The sequence below is a fragment of the Lissotriton helveticus genome, chromosome 3_1, assembly GCF_964261635.1.
Source record: "Lissotriton helveticus chromosome 3_1, aLisHel1.1, whole genome shotgun sequence".
Classification (NCBI taxonomy): domain Eukaryota; kingdom Metazoa; phylum Chordata; class Amphibia; order Caudata; family Salamandridae; genus Lissotriton; species Lissotriton helveticus.
The window spans coordinates 229,872,671-229,894,647 of NC_136061.1; the positions used below are offsets into that span (position 1 = coordinate 229,872,671).

General features: G+C 45.7%; 1 protein-coding gene across 1 annotated transcript in view; it reads left to right on the forward strand.

Moving 5' to 3' along the window:
• ZZEF1 (zinc finger ZZ-type and EF-hand domain containing 1) overlaps positions 1–21,977 on the forward strand; it is a 1,627,273-nt gene that overhangs the window by 806,281 nt on the left and 799,015 nt on the right. The window contains exon 32 of the mRNA XM_078679684.1: positions 12,640–12,801. Coding sequence (XP_078535810.1) covers positions 12,640–12,801 — 162 coding nt within the window. The remainder of the gene's footprint in view (positions 1–12,639; positions 12,802–21,977) is intronic.

Genomic DNA, 21,977 nt, shown 5'->3' on the forward strand with positions numbered 1-21,977 from the left:
GTGAAACTCAAAACTGATTCGCTTCTTGATGCCCCCTTTCATGCTGACTTGGCTGAGCACTTGACTCGCTACTTTGAGCATAACGATTTTAACAAGTCCTTCTGGGCAACAGAATGGGATGCACCCAAAATAGTGGTGAGGGGTCACTGTATAACAACCACCTGGGGGGGGTCGGTCAGACTGACACTCCAGACAGAAATATTGGCTAAGGAGCAGGACTTTCTTTCACTAGAGACTGAGCAGTCACAACATGCTGAGAGGGTTGCGCGCTTGCACCAGGCTGAGCATCGGGACTCAGTGACACAATTGGGTTGGCTTGATTACGAGCAATATCTCACCCGGCTGTATGGTGAGGGCTACCGGGCTGATAGGAAGCTTGCGTTGCTAGTTCGTGCTGAATCGCTACCGCCCATGTGGCAATTTAGTTGGATGGGGGCATGGTCATGAACACCAGGGGGATATTAATGATGCTTTTGTGGATTTTTATCGCTCCCTGTATGTGGCAGTGCAGGGTCCCTGTGGGCTTGCATTACATGGCTAGTTAAAGGGACTAGGTGACGGTTTTGTACATTTATATCATATAATGTGTAATTATTTCTCTATGGTCACGTTTGTGTTGTCATTGCGGTTTGCTGATGGGTTTCTCGCTACATTATAGTTACCCCTGAAGAAGGGCTTGTTGCCTGAAATGCATTGGGTGCATGATATTACGAATTATCTAGGATGAAATGTGTATTTCGACATACTGTAAAAAAACAAAAAAAAGCCTGTATGGACATTTCTCATGCACCTAAAGATTAGATTCAAGTTGCTCTTGTATCAACCCTAAAACTTTTCAAGAAACTGAATAAACTTGGATTGCTTTGGATTACATGATTGCCTTTTTTTTCTCATGTTTCCTGCTGTGTGTCTCTGGCCTGTGTGCACTAGCTTTTCCATGGAATATTAACGGTGTGTTGCAAAGCCATCCTGTGCCCTGGGCACCCCCATTTTATTCTGACTAGTACTGATTAACTGTCCCTGGGCTCTGCCTAACCAGGCCCTGAGCCAGTTCTATGGTGACAACACAGTGAAAACACACACACAAATTAGGATACACTATGTGTTAGGTTACCTCTATGATTAGCATGACCTATCCTATAAGTCCCCAGTATAGAATAGGACAGGGGGATTAAAACTACCTTTATGTCCCTAGTATATAATAGGGCATGGCAGTTTAGAGGCCAGCTGTCTTTTCTACACTTGAATATGTGCACTGCTGAGAGCCTTGGGTCATTTTAAAAGCATTCATGTGTTGCATGACTGTTTGTATATGTAAATTGTGCCCAAACTCAACTTTGGTGGTAGGGGCACTCAATAATTGATAAACTAAAATATTTTGGCATATTAAGTACCCTCAGGGTCTCCCCTAGGTGTCCCAGGAGTGGGAGGGATCAGGTGCTCATAAGGAGTTCCCTTCTAAAAGAGGTTTTATATGCCCTGGGGATAGAGAAATTGTGCATTTCACTTATCCCATTGTAGTAAAGTGCTTCTCAGAATTGGCCTTTGTGCTATGAGAACTGTGGAGTGAGGATCTACATTATTTGTGTACATTCAGGACCCCTGAAGTCTCCACTATGTATCCCAGGAAGCAGGGGTAATGTAGCTATAAGCAGGGTCCTTATAAAATATGTTTTATGGGCCCTGATGATGGAGAAATTGGATATTGCATTTTTCTCATCGTAGATCCTCAGCCCCACAGGTTAACATTGCAATAGTTTATGAACTCATTACTATCCTGGGGATTACCCAAAATATCATTCAAAAGCTTAGGAGAATGCTATTGATAAATCAACAACATGCTTTTGTTAGATGTATCCTGAAATGTACAGAAAATAAATTATCAGACTTTTTTGTCTGTAAGCCAAAATTCAACCTTCCTACCCTCTTCCCTGATTGGTAACGGGATTAGCCAGGTTGCTTTGATGAAGTGATAAGTGCCACCCGGGGGAGAGGCTATCTAAGAGGAGAGGGTTCTGCTACACAGGAATGCCAGAGCAGGGGTCCTAAAACATGAGCTTCAAAGGAAGAATGTGACCGGTAGAGAAGGCAAGGTCCATCTACCTCCATCCCCTCTGAACCTAGCCAAATGCAGGCTTAAGGAAAGAATTTGCTGATGTTGGGGGGGGGGAGAAGAGCTATACAAATGAGCCATACTAGCGGTTGGTTTAACTAGTTCTTGCTGCTCGGCTGAGATTTCAGCCATATTGAAATTTAGAGGAATAGTGCTTTCTAGGAGACCATTATGCCACACTTTGGAGGAAGTGGCCCTGCTCTAGGATGTTGCCCTGCACCTCATTGGACAGGAGTGCCCTCCTGCTTGACCCCAGAGAACACTGAATACGTATCTGTGAGGGACAGAGCCCCTCAGATCTGCTGTATGAAACTAAAAGAAGGGTCCATGGTGCTTTTTCTGCCGGGGTCCCTCAATGCTCTTCACCAGTCTGGGTTCGGTGAGAGTTCACCAGCTTGCCTTCCAGGGAGCTCTCGGTCACATTCTTGAAGTCGGACCTCTGGAGCTTTTCTGCGGGACGAAACAGCAGAACAGGCCGGCTCGCAGTTGAAGGTTGCCGGCTTGGCTCTTGTGGTTCAGTTGGTCCCCCTCTGGAGCTTTTTTTCAAAGTTGCTCCAAAGTTCTCCAAACTTCTGAAACTTCTTCCTGAAGTTCCTCTTTGCGTCCCAAAGTGTCCAAAAATACAATCCAAGGGTCTGGAATCTCCAAGATGGTCTTGAAAGTTTGGGAGTTCAGTTCCCACAATCCACTTGGACAAAACCCTTACAGATTCACTGGAAGCGCTCCAGGCTGGGGATTCGTGTGAGCTCTGTTAACCTGTAGCTTGGAGGGAATCCACTCTTTATTCCTCTTGAAGCAAGTTGAAACCACAGGGCTGTAATTCCAGATTTTGCAGCAGATGCAGTCAGTCAGAGTGCAGGGCCTGGTTGGTGCACACCCCTCCAGTTGGAAGAGATCCGTCTGGCAATCTTCCAAATTGCTTGTAACAAGACTCCGGGCATGGACGGCCTGCCCTTAGAATACTCTTATGTGGGAGGGTCAAAAGTGTTGCTTCCCAAACCGGGCCAGGACCCCTTAGTTGTTTGTTCCTATATGCAGCTATCGCTGCTGAATCTTCACTATAAAATATTGGGAAAGGTCCTCGTTAGTGCCCCCTTTGGTCAGTACATCGGTCCATGTGGATCAAAATAGTTTTTTTCCTAGCAGTAGCACCTTCCTTAACATACTTTGCCTACTACGGTTGATGAGGGCCTACTTGGGGGAGATGGGTTGGCTGTGGCGGTGTCACTATATGGGACTATTTATTTGCGACGCTTGAGAAGATGCAAGTGGGACTTTGATACATGGGTTGGATCTGGGCCGTTATGGAGGACCGGGTGCTAGGGTTAAAACAGGGCAGCTGATATGTGACAGGTTTGAGATCCAGGCAGAGCTGCCCTCTGTCGCTATTGATTTTTGCCTGGCCCATGGACCTGATGGCCTGTCGGCTGTGTATGCGAGTGAGTCAGTGGGGGATTGAGGCATCTGGAGCTCACCGTGTGGTCTTCATGTAAGCCTATTATGCTCTAGTTAATTTGCAGGAAGCTGGTGATTCGCTTCCAGCGCTGATGCCCCTGCTAGATGAGTTTGGGACGATGTCGGGTAAAAAGGTTAATTGGTCAGTCTAGTCTGTTCCCCCCTCTGCCCGATTCCTGAGCATGACAGTGGTATGGGGGTGGGCTACCCCAATCATGGCTCCTGTGGCAATTTGGCACGTTCAAAGAACTGGGCATACAAATCTATCATTCTGATAATGATCTGTTGGAGGAGAATGTGTATAAGGCTCTAAGCTCGGTGCGTAAATTGGTACTGTTTTGGACTTTGCTCCCACTTTCTCCGCTGAGCTGGCTGGTGATCTCAAAAATGCTTATGTTGCCAATGCTGTTATATTAGTTTGCAACCCTTCCATTTGCTCTCCCAGTGTGCTCCCTTGCTGAGCTCAATTCATTTTTGTAGGAGTTGATTTGGGGTACGGGAAAGCTCTTTATCTTGCTTTCCTGGCCCATAGCCAGACACTCTGATTCGGGACCATTGAATGATGGCTGTCCAGCAGCAGTTTTCAGATGAACAGTGGGCACAGGCCCTGCAGCAAGTGGAGCTGTTTTCCCCAGTTTAGTTACTTGTAGCAAACCTATCTTAAGCCACACTGCATAGCACACATGTATCCTGCCGCGATCTCAGTGTGCCCCTGTTGCATGGTTCTTGAGGCGGGCTTTCTTCATATGGTGTGGAAGTGTCCGGTGATTGGGTGGACATGAGATTAGATAGTGAAGACCACTGCTGGCATAGTTGATTATGTTGTGCTGTCCACCTCTGAATTGCGTTTACTGGGCATTAGTCCCAGGGCTAACTGGGATACATTTCTTTATAGGTTTTTTTTTTACCTAATTTTTATCTTACATAAGGGACAAATAGCAATGCGTGGAAGTCCCCAGAAGTGAACTTTTGATTTGCATGGTGTTAAAGTGGACGTGGGCCTAGGCTAATGTACTGACCAAGTCCCACAGTCAAGGGGGGGGTCTCTGAACAGTTTATTCCCATTTGGGAAGGCTAGGTTGAACCTGGAGGCAGACGATGAGATGAGACCCACTAAATACCTAGATATCTTTTGTACCTTCTCTCATTCTCATATGGGGGATCCGTGCACTAGTGTGCCACACTCCTAACAGGATTCTGAATTGTCGTGCTGGACTGTGAGGTAGTGGTAATGTTGGGAATGGGCTTGGGCACTGGCTGGGGGTTGTTGGACATCCGAGAAACTAAGCTAACTCTTCTGGGGGATCGAGAGCTAAACGTGGGGTGATGCTCTGCTACAGACTGTGAGATTGTGCTTATTTAATTTATTATTACAATGGTGGATGTGAACAGGGTCAGAATTTTAAACGTGACTCCATTGGGGATGTATTTTGAGTTGTTTTGTGTAAACTTAATAAAGATCTAGAAACAAAAGGGTATCCTACTCGCTGCAACTCTTCTCATCCATGGCCTGAAGAAATGTATCATATTGCCCGCATCTTGATAGAATTCCACTTGCTCCTCTTACCGCACTGCACCATCTACAAAACCAGTTTTAGCATTTACAAAACCATCACAACCAGCACCCCTGCCTACCTGGTTGACAACTTCACCATTTCCAGTGGCTCTAAGTGTTCCTGTCACCAAGACACTACCAGATTGGAGGTAACATGGTGTAAAGTAGACAAAAAATAAGGGAGCAGGCTTCCGCTATCTATACACACACAATTTAGGAGAACATCCTGATATCCATTAGTACTGACTCAACTGTGCTTCACTTTAGGAAAGTATTGAAGGCACACTTTTTAAAGAGCATTACATCATGATGCAGTAACAGTTCTCTTCTGTTTTACTTCCACATGTTCACCATGGGACTCAGTGACAAAAGAAGGAATCTGTAGGAAGGAGAAACAAGAACATATTTTAAACAGACAGACCAGGATTTTGCGATTTGCAAATAAATCGCAAAAGCAGCAGTTTTGTGAAAAGGCAGTGCTTTTTACAAAACTGCCCACAATATTTTGGAGAATGAGCCAATATATATATATATATTTTTGACGAGACTGACAAACTGTTGTGAAAACATAATTAACAGATATTTTTGCCTCTCAATTACCAACTTTTTGGAATCAACGACATCTTGAGGGTGTACACCAACACAAATCAAGGCTGGGCACCCAGTTGGCAATGCTGCTCCAGGTATCGAGGCCCTCCCTAGAGGACTAGCTGGAGCTCGTGCAGGGGCATAGTTCTAAATAAAATAGTCGGGAGCTAGAGGAGCCATTGGGCCACACAAAAGGATCATATCTCAGTATGAAGAAGTGATTTCCGACCAGTGGTTCCCCGTTGACACCAACTACAATGACATTTACGGAAAGGCAATCCCAATTACAAAGCCTTGCAAGCCCTCAGGATTCATTATCCTCGTGTTTGACCAAAGTAACACTGTACTCAATTACAGTCCTGTGAACTATAGTCTTCGTTCCCCAGCACTCTAATGGAGAACAGATTGGCTTGCAGAGAAAGCAGCAATAAAGTGTGCATGTGCAGCTAGCCCACCAACCAGCCACACATGCATGCACACTTTAAATTCACACCCTGGGTCAGACCATACCTCCTCCTATTGTTAATTGAACCTTGCGGTCTGGGAAGGGAAGAAAGTGTGTGGTGAGTCAAACTGGCCTACTGCGAACATATGAAGTGAATAATGGGTAGATTGGTATAGTGAAGCAATATACACACAATTCTTCAGAGGAACTGGTGGTGTGGCACTACTTTGATGCTCAAATGCAGTTGCCATCCCTAACCATCCATGAGCGGAGTCCTCAGAGCAAATCATTTACAGATCCTCTCTGCAGCAATTCAGAGAGGACGGCGGGCACTCTAAATCGATATGGGGTGCTCGGGTGGGACCAGAAGGAGGGCACCCAACAGCAGCATACCGGTGTCGACTTGGTGCTCTGAATTGGTCATGGGTCCTCTAGAACTATATGGAAAATTGTGGCCATCCTATATTCACGTTTTCATTACCATCACTGCAAAACTTCATTCCTTTGTGATGACTGGGGCAGAGTTGTGATTTCTGGTCAGACCATCGCTACGTATTATTTGTATAAGATTTACCTAATGCCTACGTGGCTGTGGAAAACATACTCCACTACCACAAATTTCTCCACCCACTACGATCCTGCGCACTAGGGTGCATGAGGACGAGGTGTCTTGCCTCATTGATCCAGGACACTAGAACATCCCATCTAGAAATATGCTCCCTTCCCACCAGGTTAGGATTGGAGCTGTGCTACTGTAGAGCTGTAGAAACTTTAAACATGCCTATTTTAAATTGGATCACTCTAAAACTAAAACAGGTTCCCTCAATTTAAGGCGGAAAAGCAATGATGCGAGTAAAATAAATTCCACAACATTTTCATTTTTGTGTCGCGACATTTGTATATCTATGCCGCAATATCTTGGGGCGTCTGTATGAAGCTGTTATGCCAGAAGTCTGGGTCCTAAGCTAATGTGGAGCTTAGCAAAAAGCCTCCCTCCACTTGAGTGTACATGGATATGTACACTGACTCCTCTTGTAGGTGCATTAAACATCAACATTTCACCTACATTCTTTTCATGTTGAATCATTCCCCATATGTCAGAGGAATCACAGACATTGAAGGATGTATTGGCTTATAAAAACTTATTTGTAATTTTCACAAAGATGTTGAAGTTCAGTTCATCTTTGAAGGATCTAGCAGCCTCAAAAGATGACTCAATGTTAATTGAAACCCTGATTTTGAAACAAGCATTGATGTTTAATGATGGATCGACATTGAGAGGTGAATCGATTTTGAAAGATCAATCTATATTGAAGAAATTTGTGATTACATTGCCGACAAAAGTGAAAGAGAGGTCTAGGTTGCCCAAGAATTCATCATTGAGGCACGCATCAATCTCATGAACAGAAGATGCCAGCATTCATAACCAGCAAGATTCTGGGAATTGTCAGAAAATTTCTATAAACTGTACTCCAACTTTCACTGTGGCATCCTTCTTAATGACTGGTCCAAAAGTCTGCTTGAGGGCTGGATTCTGGGAGTGACTGCAGAATTTACCCAAAATGATAAAATGGCAGTCTACGGCAGTCCTTTTCAGTGTAGTCCAACTATGGAGATTTTCTCTACCCCTTTCAAGTAAAAATCTCATACACGGCATTGAAAACATATTAGTCTCGCCGAGCATGAGTCTACTCAGCATCTTTTGGTGGTCTTGCAAGAGCAGTAAAAGTATGATGCATCTTCATATTTCTTTTCACAAACAAAGCCTGTACACATCTAGATTCATTTAGTACGTAAGTGCACAGCGGCCACTTGAGCTGTTGGAAGTTAGGGTTGGGAAGATGCAAAAACTCTCTTTGGGATACCATAGAAAGGTTTTTGCAGGATCATCAAGCAAGACTTGATGAAATAGTGAAAGAGAATGTCTGACCAAATAATAGGCTCAATATTGACAGGATATTATATCTGTGTTGCATTGTTCATCCTTGCTGATAAGCTTGGAGCCATGATCTTTCAGTGGCAAACCATCAAAATCAATAAGCAATTATTTCCATGATGGCTAGGTCTGAGAAGAAAGCAGCCGTTGACTGCTACCTTAAAACCTTTGAATATTGTGATGTACTCTTGATTAAGCAACTTCTTTGAGAGAGAATAAAGAGGAATAGATGGAGTTACACTGCTAAAAAAGTGACAGTTCTCTAACGTAATGTGAAAGCCTAACACAATGTCAATATTCTAGTCTGTAGGCCAGAAGATGAAGGAACATTAATATTTATCAGCCTTTTTTTTTTTTTAGAAGATTCACAAATAAAATGTTTTTAAAATGTCAGTAGACCCTATGCAGTGCAGCAACAATCGACCAGTCAGAGTTTATAGACTATCAGCATAACATGACTAGTGCACCGTCAACAATTGCTTGTTCATAACATCTCCTCTGGGTGCAAGGAACTTGCCTGAACCTCCAAGGTCTGTTTTCTGGTCAAGAAAACAAATGTTTTCTCGGCTATCGTTACAAGTTCATGCACTCATAAAGTGTAATTCAATTGTTCTAGTGAAGTTGTTCCAAAAAATTGGTATACATATACAAATAAGTCACCACTTAGTTAGGTCCTGAACAGCCCAAAGGGTAGGGTGCACTGTAGTTAAAAAGTTGGGCATGCATTTTTAAGTTTACTGTCTTGGTAGTGAAAAACTCACAAATAATTTTTTCACTACTGTGAGTCTTACCTCTTCCGTAGGCTAACATTTGGTTAACCTATTACCTGTAATATGTGCTAACTATTGATTGTGAGCAGAAAGTAAAGTCAAGTTTGAGAAATCGTAAGTGAAAATCCTCTTTAATGGTAAAGTCTGATTTTAAGTCATAATCGGAAAATTTCACTGTTAGAAAGTTGCCGTTTTTGTGTCCCTAACCATTTGATCCCTGCAGTCTGTCCTGGGTCACATGACTAGGTGTAGTTGGCAGTTGGCCTTTGTACATTTCTCCCAGGCAACATCAGAATAGAGGGTCTGAGTGCTTTCATGATGGACCACCTCTGAGTTGATGGGGGACCCGATGCGGAGCTGTCGCCTACCACACTTGTACTTCAAAGGCACTGGCTCAGCTCACACACAAATTACATCATACTACCTTTTTGTGCCCCCAGGCAGACTGGGACCAGGGCAGGCAGGCAAGAAGTTCCAGACACCTCTGTAGCAGGAAACTCCAGAAGCTTCTCCCACTTTAAAGTGGGTACCAGGTATTAATGTTCGACCCTCAGACTGACCCTTCAGATCATTTTTCTACTCAGGAGAAGGATTGCGGTGCTGCTCTGGGGCGCATTTTCAGGTTGTTTTTGAGAAATGCCCCATGAGTTCCATGTGGGGGCCCGACCTGTATTCACACTTTCGTCAAGGTCTAGAGCCCTGCTCGGTACCTGCTGCTGCCACCATGGATCTACGACGGAGATCCATGGCGGCCGAAGCAGGTACCATTTCTCAAAAACTACCTGAGAATGCGCCTTTAGAGGAAATACTCCTTTACCACATATCACACCTTAGAGCGTGGGTCACATAATTGATCTTTTAGAAAACATTTTTTAGACCTCAAACTTTGCACTACACATAGGTCCTGAAGAAAGCCATACCATTAAATGGAGCATGGCTGAAACATGTTGACCGACTAGGATATTGGAGTCTCCTTAAACCTCCTATAATATCCGCCTCTCGTTTTTACTCTCTGCCAAGGGCCGATAGATTAAAATAGTCATTTTTGCCCAGCAGGACCCTTAGGACAGTCTTTTTTAACATCCACCCTCCCACTATCTCTGCACTCTCACGATACAATACCCTCTCCGCTGTATCCAGACGTCGTAGCACACCCGAGGTGCACTTGGCGCCTTGGATGGGGCACAATGATGAAGCTGTCACCAACTAGGTTGGTGAGTGAGGGCTTTTTTGAAAACATAATGTGTTTTCCTTTCAATACAAACAAACGCTAGGAGCACCTACTCCAGAGCTAGTTCCTTTTGATTCAAAGATATATACTAGGGGAAGTGAACTGACTCCAGTACCTTTCCTCCCTCTCCTATTGATACTTAGCATACATACTTTACACATGGTTTCCAAGTTAAGCCTGGCTGCTTTTGGGGCAAACTACCAGAGGGTTTAGCACAAGTTAATTTAGTGACTTTTGTGGTTCACCCTGTAAGAGATTGTGCCTATTGCTGAAGAAGGGCTCACACCCTCCCCAACCAGCAACCCAATTTATCTCCTGCTGCACAATTTGGTCCTCCATTGCTGCATAAACCTAGTGGCAATGATACAGCTCTGCAGATTGGTTCTTTATCTGTCATTATGATGATGAGTCCATATTTCACAGAGACCTCTGAAATATTGTCTATATTTCATGTTTGCATGGTTCTCTATTAAATATGAATATCAAGCACAAACATTTTGTACTATCAAAATATTGTAGCCAGGATATACACTACCAACATTTCATAAAGGTAAATATATATTTACATTTAACTCCACATCTACGTACCATGAAGATGAATACATTGTTAAGATTGTGTGGAGTTAAGTATAGTAAATTTACACTTATCTGTAGATATGCTTACCTTCACAATATTTTGGTACACAATCTTCTGGCTACGATATTTTCTTAGTTTGGGCGCAGAGATCCCTGCAGTTTAGGCCCCAAATCTTTACCTCAACAGAACGTCCACAGTTCAATGAATCAAAGACAATGTTAACCCCAATTTCATAAGGTAATGTTTCCCGAGGTAAGGTCGGCTTCCAACACATAAACTATATCGGAGATACAGCCAATGAAGTAAATTGGCCCACTCAGTAACCAAGTTCTAGATCATAAGAATAGTTTAAAGATTTATTTTAAAAAATCTCAATTATTGCTGTCAGTGCCATGAAGGCTGTCAGCAAACAAAGCATACATAGAAATGCAAAATCAAAAAATGTCCCAGTCCCAAGTGGGCAGCAAAACCAGGAGAGAAACAGACAACATCTCTAGTAAAACAGGAATGTCTCTGGTTCACCCTCTAAATGGAGAGTTTTACACATGATTTTCACCTTTGAAATTAACAGAGCTGCAGAATCATCATGGTATGATCAAAAATGTTACACTCGTAGCAAATCAGAGTACAGTCTCATCAAGTTTCATATTGCCTTAACACCTAAGCACTATTCCACTTCATGACTAATTATTCTACCCACTCTATGCTAATACCATCTTGAGATGGTGGAGCAAATAAAATACATGAACAACAGCATGGTATTATGAATGAATTAGGGTATGGTGATCTAGTGGAAAGAGCTTGAAGTAATAGTTGCAGTTTGGTGAAGATTCATCAACACCATGAACAACAATAATAATGGAAACAAACAAATAATGTTCTGCTTGACTACGTGCTGCAGAGATATCAAACAGTGAAATATACAGAGGCTGTTGACTAAAACAACAGTACTGTATCAGTGTATATATCTTTATAATCAAGTGTGTAACTGTATTTTGCATGTTAATGATGCACAAAATAAAAATTCACAACAGTCCTCCACACTAGCACAATGTTTAAAATTGGATAGGTAGTATGCTCAAATGTATTCCTTTGTATTTTATGCCTCTGTATTTCCTGCTATAAAGCCACCATACATGTAATGCGGTAGATACATATACATGTACTTGCATCTATGTGTGCGTGCTCTTTATTGCCCCTGCCCTTTTACAGATTGCAGGTTTTACTGACACCTTAGATGTTTTAAACCAATAAAAATCCCCCCAGGTGGGAAAGCCTACTCTGCGTATTCTCATTTGAAAAGGACCTGCATACAAGCAATATCTTGTCAGTAAACTATAATTAGAAGGTACACTTGCCCTATTCCTTCTTTAAAAGCCATCGGTAAGAGTTCCTTGATATTTCTGGTCTTTCTCTTGGGACAACCAGCCTATCTGGCCCGTGAGCTCTGTAGCACCTGAGTAAGGACATTTTTCGATTGGGTATGCCAGGCATACCAAAATCTTAGTTCAGGCCTTTTGTGCTGTAGACCATGCTTTGCTCCATAATTTGGGATAAAATTGCATTGGACATCACGCTTATAGATTGACTTCTAGCTTTTATGAGTGATTTAGAAATCCGTGAAGTCCTATCCCTTTATCAATAACCCGTCCTTTCTCGCGAATTGGTTACTGAAATGTGTGACCTTTTTGGAATACACTACTTGTTACTTTGTTATTCCAAGTCCTTTTTTCTTTTTCTTTTTTACTTTTCTTTATAAATGTGTTTTCTTCATTTATTTTATATGTGTATTTGTGTATATTTGTTTAAAACTACTAAGATAAATACAAAGTAGGATATCTGTTTAGCAAGTTGAAACATTTGATTATCTTTTTCGTCTTTTTTACTTCACTTACTTTAGTTGTTGTAACCCTTCTCTGAACCCAACCTTCAGAATAGCACCTAACTACAACTTTCACCCTATCTGTAGGTCATTGCTTCCTGCCTTGTCTTGTGTACAGACCTCTCTGCTCCATCTGTTGGATATGAGCTGGGAGCCGAGCGATCTTGCATTCTTCGTCAAAATTAATTTGCCAGATCTTCTTTTGACCATGTCTCAAGAAAACATAAGTACTCATGACAGTGTGATCTGGTGAGTGAATAAAGTATGCAGTTGTTCTTGAATTCACATTTTGACTCCATTTGCACCATTGAGTTTAGTGCCACTTTCTATTCTCAAAATTCCATATGTATATGTTTTATCCTAACAAATTGCATATTGTAAACTAGTTAAAGAAATGTAAAGTAAGGAAGATGAGTTATGACTCTGATATTGTTCAGTCCAAAATGTGCTTTTGTGATGAAAATGTTACAGTAAGAAAACACAGAGAGCATTTGTGTTTTACCCAGGTGGCCCTTTAACATGCATTCGGTCTTCTATCCTTCCTCCCTCACTCTTGTTGAGGCCTGTTTGATCACATTTAATGGACTAGTCGACATGTGTAACTCGGAAATAAATCTTAATATTAAAGGGGGCTTTGAGAAAAGGTGGTTTTCTGGGAGCCGTTAATGTTTATATTTCCTTCCTACTGTTTGCCTCTCCCCTGGTGTGTTCCCTCTAAAATATTTTTGATAGAATATCGTAGTCAGAATATCATCTGACATAAATATTGTATCCTAAATATATTTAAAAAAATATCTCCCCATTAAAGTTCAGAATAGAAAATTTGGAGCCAACAAAGCAATACTTTTGTAAAAAGATATTTTGGGGACAATATGTATGTCTGATACTATTGTTTTTTTTTTGTTTTTGTTTTTTTATACCCGTCCCACGTGACCCAGAAGTGAACTTGGAGTGTACGATCATTCAGTAGCCCCTCCTGTTTAATGCCTGACTTGCAGTGCCCACTAAGTGTGTCTCTTGAAGAAGAACCAAGGACGGGTTCGCTCTCCTAATGCCCTGCATGACTAGTCCCCGTTTGATCTTGTCCCCTAGGCCCCTTACGTTCCATGACATGAATTGTAACGGTGTCACGAGTGTCGTTTGAGGACCTTCCTGCGGGGTCTCAGTCGGGGCGTACTGTGTCATGTGTGTCATGGGGCAGGACCTCTGTATTTATCGTGGGGGAGTACCCGCGCGGCCACGTCTGAATTACTGTCTGTATTCTCTCAGTGCCCACATAGTGTGTCCTTCTACATTGAGTCAACTTGTTAACAAACAATACCTCCTGTCTCGAGGAGTAAACTGTAGCAACTATCCCCCCCCAAACTCCCCCCCCCCTCCCTGCCCTCTTGCTACACGGACTAACAACCGCCCGCCTCCCCAACTTAGCAGAGTGCTTAACCCATCCCACACACAAAATACTTGCTCGTTGAGGTGAGGAACACCCCACAGTCGGCGACCTCTGGTTACTCTCTCCGGAGGCCCTCCGCCCAGTGTCCAATGGCAGCCTCCCAGGCAGCTAACTGTGACCAAAACTCTTCAGCTTTCGCCGGGTGATCACCGTCCCGCCTCAGCATCTTCCACTAATTTATCTCCCACCGGGGACTGCTCCCTTTCATCGTGTTCTGAGGACCGGGAGCCCTCGCGACTCCGTGCACGTCGATCTCCCTGAGTCCTGTTTGATCGGCGCGGCTGTGTGACCGGACGCCATCCGTCCAGCCATTCCCTGGCCATTTCGGGTGTGTCGAAAAACCAAGTCTTGTTATCTGCCACTACACGCAGTCTGGCCGGGAAGAGCATTGAGTATGGTAGTTCTCGTGTTCTCAACTCTTTTTTGACCTCTAGGAACGTCCGTCTGCGCCTGGCGACCTCCGCCGTGTAGTCTGGGAAGAAGGCCAGTGTCGCATTCTGTATCTGAACCGGAGGGGACTTTCTCGCAGCCTGTAGGATGGCATCCCTGTCGCGAAAGTTAAAAAGTCGCGCTAAGATGGGTCTCGGGGCTACCCCCTGTTTAGGCCGGCCACCCGGCACTCTATGCGCCCTCTCCACCGAGAAAAAGGTGGAGAGGCCCTTAGGCCGCAGTTTAGTCTTGATCAGGTCTTCTACAAAGAGATCCGTCGCTCCCGTACCTTCGGATTCCGGAACTCCCAGGATCCTTATGTTGTTCCGTCTGGAGCGTCCTTCTTGATCATCGAGCTTTTCTTTCAGCATTCTATTCTCGGCTGTTACATGTTCCATCGCCGTCTGCAGCTCCGAAACATCTTCCACTAATGATTTTGTGACTACCTCCAGCGATCCCACCTTCTCTGATATCTTATGGAGATCAGCACGCAGTAGAGTGATCTCGGTGGAGATTGAGCCCACTGTAGTTTGTACCTGAGTCAATGTCCGCATTACATCGTCCAGCTTCGCTTTCTTCCCTCCAGCTCCGTCCGCCGATTTACCGCTGGGTGATCGTCCCTCCGGTGGGGAGGATGCGCCTTTCTCATATGCATATTTCTCCAAGCGTGCTTGCGCCGCGCTGCCTTTGGAGTCTCGTCCTGCCATCCTGGTGTTTATTGGGGCGGGGATATTTTGGGGTGCCCTTCGTCGTCCAGGGAACAATCGTGACCCCGTTGACCACCCTCGTAGCTTCCTGGTCAGTGCTTTCAAGAATCGGGACCGGATGTCGGTGCTCGGACAGTCCTCGGCCGTCCATGGTGGCACTGCCAAACTACACCTTATGCGGTGGTCAGATGTCGCCTACACTATCGGTATTGCAGCAATATCGGCTCCGGGCCGGGCATCAGCCGATATGTTGAGTGATTTTCCCCGGGGGCTCACCTCGGTATTGCACAGCTCCTGGTTCGTGGCCCCCCAGCGAGCAGAGGCCCCTCGTGGCCCAGAGTCAGCTCAGAGGCCCGGTCGGGAGCAGATGGTATCCTCCCGCACTCTCATGTGCGGAGGTGCCGGGGGAGATCTCAGAGCCCCGCTCGCGGCCAGAGCCAGTTCCAGGAGTTCGCCCCCCGGTCGGTGCAGATGCGCTTGGCCGCCGTGTCCTGTCTGCGATGCAGCTTTGCCACTGTTCCACCGCGCACGGGACTCCGCTGCGGGCCCCTTGCGGAGCGCTGCTGTCCAAGATGGCGGTTCGGGCCAGTTGCGGTGGTAGCGTTGGAGTCCCGCTGCCCGCAGTCCGGCCTGGTTACACTGGGCTGCCCCTGTTACGACCTCACTGCTGGCTTGTCTGTGTCCACCAACCGTCCCAGCACTCTCCGGCAGCCGTTTTCCTGAGCTCCGCGGCTCTTCTTCCAATGCTCGGGCACTTCCGGCAGGACCTTCCCTCAGTCTCTAGCACTTCCGGACGGGCTGCTTAGACACGGCAGTCCCTGGATCCCTCTTGCTGCGTAGGCCGCCGGGGCACCCGGCGGTATCTCGCTCACCCGGCCACCGAATGGAACCGGAGTTGCCGCCTGCGATGCCGCCCGGTCCCGGGCGTCGGGTCCCTCCTGCAGAGGTCTGCCAGTGATCGGATAAGTGCACGGATTTGTGGAGAGGCCGCTCTGACCACGGAGCTAGTCCTCTAGGCTGCCGCCATGCTCGGCTGCTAGCCACGCCCCCATGACTGATATTATTAACTGCGATTTATTGACAAAACTCTTTGACATAACCTGATTCCACCATTAAGAACTGGGTAGAAGTAAGCAATCTTAGTGGAACCTATTGAAATCATTCCTGGCTGACAAACTGGGGAGGGATAGGTCAGAGCCTTTCGCCCTTCCCTGTGGGGTGCCACAGGGGTCCCCCCTCAGTCCCACGCTTTTTAATATGTGTTAGCCCGCTTCCTGCCCTCATACGTGGACAACACACAAATTGTGCTGTCCATTCAGCAGGGTAAAGAAGCCAAAATGGCCTCCAGATGTCACGACTGTATGAAAGCAGTAACAGGCTGGATGTCTGCAAATTGCCTGAAGCTCAATGCAGGCAAAACAGAGGTGATTATTTTCGGGAAAAACTCCAACCTCTGGTCACCAGGCTGTTGGCCCAATGAATTGGGCAACCTCCCCATCCCCCAAGCGGAAAGCCAAGAACCTGGGGGTGATTATGAAAACACACTGACGTTTGGGAACCAGGTCAGTAGGGTGATCTCAACTAGTTTTTTCCTCCTTAAAACACTGAGGAAAATAGAATTCTTCATTCCAGAGGAAAGTTTCAGGACAGCTGTCCCGTCTGGACTATTGCAACAGCCTGTACCTGAATATTCAAAAGAAACATCTCAGCAGACTCCAGATGGTACAGAATTCTGCAGCTAGGCTGCGAACGGGCATTCTAAGGTTTGCATCAGTCAGAAATGGCCTGCAATACCATCACTGGCTCCCTATAAAACAACGGGCCCAATTTAAAGCACTATGCATGGTTTTTAAGACCCTGATGGGCAGTGGCCCGGAATACCTAAGAAAGCACCTTCACTGGTACGTTCCTGCGAGAGTGCTGCGCTCCACGGAAGCTAAGCGAGTGACTGTTCCAAGGGCAAAAAAGGCCAATTGGTGTGGAAGTTTTTTTTATAGGTGCAACTAATGCCTAGAACAAGCTTCCAATGCTTCTCAGGAAGTCCACGGATCTCCTCTGTTTCAGGAACGGGTTGAAAACGTGGTTGTTCACAGATTAGTCCAGATGCAGAAGGGTACCACTTAGACCTTGCTCAGCGCCAGGACACCTAAAAACCTAAATAACATAACATCTTATAGAAGAGAGGAGTCTAGAGTGGAATGTGTATGTGGCTGTATAGAAAAGACTTTGTTGAAGAAAGACCTCTTCTCCCCCTTCCTGTTGGTTCCATTAGTTACAGACTTGAATTAAGGCAAGGTAAAGTCGAACTGTTAATCTTTCAGGTCAATCATCAGCCATGTTGAGTTGGAAAATAATTATTAATTAAAGGTAAAGACAGTTTATGACACGCACCATACACGTCTTGTATTTGGCACAGGCTACTACCCCTCAGTTATTTGAATTGGTATGTGAGGTGTCGAAGCCCTATTCAAAAACCTGGTGCCAAGAAGATTGGTGGCCCAGGCCGACACCTTTTGAATAGTACAAGATTGGGTTGGGAGTTTCGAAGATGCCGACTCAACTTCATTCTTTGAGGTGCTGTCTGAGCTTGAAGAAGTTCTCTCTGATTCCATAGCAGAGGATCCGCCATAGCAGTGCTTCATTTGGCACCAGACTGGCCGTGAGTTCCCAGCGTAAAGAGAATGAGGAGCTTTGCAGATGTATCTTTGCACTTTGATAACTGCTCTTTTTGCACGCCATCTCATACTGCTGGCCTTCTATAGTTTTTTCGGGCTCTCCAAACCGACATGAGAATTTTTTCCTAATGGTGTTGTTCGTTCCATACCCTGAAATCAGTTTTACACATCTGCTGTCTGTTCATCTCAAGAAAGAGCTAAAGAGGTGATCCTCCCTGCGAAATCTCCTTTTGATATATTCATCTGATGGAGACATCTAGCTGCAGATTCCTTACCTTAGTATTTTCCCCAGGCGCCAGACTGGATCAGGAAAATGTTCTATAGCATACCTCTGCACGTTAGAAGAGTGTATCGAGAGACTCTATAACAACGACATCCACCAGACTGACGTCATGGGAGTCCATATAAGCTCTCCCCTGAAGTCCGTTTCTTCCTTTCCGCGCTTCCACAGGGATCCGGAGGGCTGTACCTCTGGCTGTTTTTGACCTACTACCACACAAGTGTGATTTTTTTCTTCTTCTGGGTATCGTCGAAGTCCTGTTGACTTGATGTCGACCCTTCATCCAAATGTGCATGTGGTGCCTGGACGCCCACCCTGACTACAAACAGTGCAGCTCGAGTCTTCAGAGTCCGTTGTCTGCACTGCAGGAGTGCCACATGACAATTATAGCGGCTCTGTGGTCGACGGCACCTAGTCAGTCGAGGTCCTTTTCTTCCTCTGAGGACCAGCTCCCGAAGTCCTTTGTTCTTGCTGTCGCTTGGTAAGTCATGCCATAGGCGGTCGAGGGCGCAGCCTCCCCCAACTTTACTACATACGTGCAGTGTTCCTGACTCGCCTACTATTCCTCCAATCTCAGAGTCGGAGCGAGTGTCTGTTCTACACCTTCTTGGTTTTTACTGGCGCCTAGACAACTGTGGCTCAGATGAGGGACTACTGTCTCTCCCTTCATGCCATTTTGAATCTCAGCCTCCCTCTGGCACGCCTCTCTGCTCCAAGGAGGGATGTGACTTCACACCGAAAGGACCTCCTTTGCTGTCAGCGAGGCCCTCTGAATCCATGTTCGACTCCATCTTGGCTCCTGTTCACAGCCTTTAGGGGTTCACACCTGTGGCGCCTATATTCAATCCGTTGGCACTTACTTCGGCATCGACGGGTGTTGCCTTCTCGACGGCGTAGGTGAAACAGTCTTCTTCGGACTATCTTCCTCTTTCGGAAGAGCCCCCTGCTTTTTTCTCGGAGTCACCAGGTATTTTTTATTTTTTTATTATAGTTTCGATAAACTTGGCAATACACATAGATCATAATCTTATTACAATAGTGATTTAGGTACATTCCGTTCACAGGCAGTTAGCTTCCAACATATCCCTCGTACTGCATCCCATAATTGACCCCCCTTCCCACAATTCTAGTCTAAATCTCTTCCGTTTCCTCATCTGAACTATCTTCCTCAGCTTCTTCCAATGGGTCACACATGTCTCCCCTGAAAGCATTCCAGGGAGCCCATATTTTATTCCATTTTCGAGGGCATTTTCTCATGGAGTATACTGTATGTTCCGTAATCATTGTCAGGTCCATGTTTCTACACCAGATCGACAGTGTCGGTGCTTTCGCAGCACCTCATTTTTGAGCAATGTCTCGTTTTACAATTAAAAGTCCTAGCGTGACCCATATCTGACCATATCTCGTAAGATCGTTGGGCTCCCATATATTTAGTAGACATCGTCTTGGTTCAGGTATTAGCGAAATTTCTGTCGTTTGGGAAATGGTGCGCAGTATCTGCCTCCAATAGTTCATTATAAGTGGACAGTCCCATATGGTATGGAAAAAGGTTCCCTCCTCCCCACAGCCCCTCAGGCAGAACGGGTGTGGTGCCCTTTGTATTCTGTGCAGTGTCGTCCTAGTATAATATATTCTATGTAGGATTTTAAGTTGCACCAATCACAGTCGCTCCGAGATTCCCACCTCTCTGGGGGATGCTAGGGCCTCCCTCCATTCGATTCTCCTATATCTCCCACCTCTGCTATCCATTTCTCTTTCAGGGTACCTGTAGGGTCTGGAAGGTTATTGAGTAACTTTCAGTACGTAAGAGAGGTGGGTTTTTGCATCATGTGGTCTGTCAGGAGTCTGTCTTCTTAGGGAGAGGCTTCAGGGATCTCAGTGTTAAGTGGAATTGTCGCCAGTAAAGCGTGTCTTATTTGAATATATCGAAATTGTTCAGTCTGGCCTAACTCATATTGCTGTTGCAGTTGTAGGAATGGGATCACCTCCCCCTTGTCCCACAGATCCCCCACCGTGGAGATGCCTATGTTATCCCACACTGTAAAGCCCTTACACCTCCGCAGTTGCCCTAGTGCTTTAGTATCCCAGAGTGGGGTCATTTTTGTTATCACTCCCTTCCATCCCAGTCTGGCGTGTGCCGTATACCATAATGCTACTGTGTGCTTAGTTGGTCCCATCAACGTCGCCGCCCTGGATTTGTTCGATAGCGCCGCTAGCATGTTGTTAGTTCCTAGCTGAGCCCTGTCCGCTCTATAGGCTGGGTCGTCGTAGGGTGCGTGTATCCAATGATTTATGACTTTGAGCTATGCGGCCCAGTAATATAGCTGGAGGTTCGGGAGCGCTATCCCGCCATCATACCAGCTACTATATAATTTTGCTTGGGCTATGCATGCCGGGCGGTTGCCCCAAAGAAGGATGGAGATCAAGGCCGCCACTTGTTTAAAATATCGGGGAGGGACTACGTCCGGCGTATAAGAAACGGGGGAGAGCCTTCATTTTATATAATGCTGCTCTTCCGGGAAGTGTGAGGGGCAATGACACCCAGTGCTTCACGTCTCGCTGAAGTCCTTCCAGCGGGGGGGGGGGCAAATTTCGGGTGTAGAAATCGGCTGCTGAATTAGAGACTTGTATTCCCAGATATTTGAATGAAGTATCCGTGGTCTGTAGCGGACACTCTGTCGGAAGATTTGGGCTCGGTCCCTTAAGAACATACATCACTGATTTGGACCAATTGATAGTATATCCCGAAAGTCTACCATGAGCGATGCAAATGTCAAGTAGCACCGGTATCGTATCATTAGGGTCTGCTAAATACACCAGCATGTCGTCGGCGTAAAGTGAAACACGGTCCTCCCAACCCTCCTCCCAGCATATTCCTTTTAACAACGGGGTCTGTCTAATGGTCGTCGCCAGCGGCTCCAGCACCAGCGGGAATAGTAGCGGCGAGAGAGGGCAGCCCTGACGTGTGCCCCGTGCCAAAGTAATCTCCTCTGATATGTGACCATTGGCTGTAATTCTAGCATTCGGATTAGTGTACAGGAGCTTTATCCATGCACAGAATTTCGGGCCAAAACCTACACGCGTCAACACAGTAAATAAGTACTTCCATTCCACCATGTCAAACGCCATCTTCGCGTCTAATGCCAGGACAACCGCCGGATCCATCAGACTGGATGCTCTAGCCATCGCTCCTTGTAACCTCCTAAGATTAAGGGCTGTGTTCCTGTGAGGCATAAATCCAGACTGATCTGGGTGTATCAGCTGCGGCAGGTGCGTCACCAGTCTAGTCGCTAAAAGTTTTGCTAAAATTTTCCCTTCTGCATTTAGCAGTGAGATTGGACGGTATGAGGAACTTTCGGTGGGGGGTTTGGTTGGCTTCGGGATTGCGACTATCGTAGCCGTTTGTTGGTCTAACGGTAATTCAGCTACTGCTAGACTCTCTTTAAACATGGCCAAGAGATACGGGCTCAGCGTCTCCGCCACTGTTTTATACCATTCTACCGGGATTCTATTCGGACCCAAAGCCTTCCCTGATTTTACTGACTGTATAGCGGTTTGGAGTTCATCTCCCGTTAAGTCCGCCTCTAATTCTAAAGCTGCCTCCGGTGTCAAGACTGCCATATCAATTTGTTGGAGCGATTCTTGTATGTCTGCTTCTGACATACTTGCAGTGGGGGTGTATACTTCTTTAAAGTGATCTGCCAAGATATTTACTATATCCCCTGGGTGTGTTGTGAGTGTCCCTTCCTTTGACCTAAGCTGTTGAATGCCTCTTGTGCCGTCCCCACCTAACCAAGCCAGCATTTTGCCCGCTTTGTCTCCTACATCATATATCTTGTCTCGTGTCGCCGTAATATTTTCAACTGTCCGTGCCTGTAAGTGGT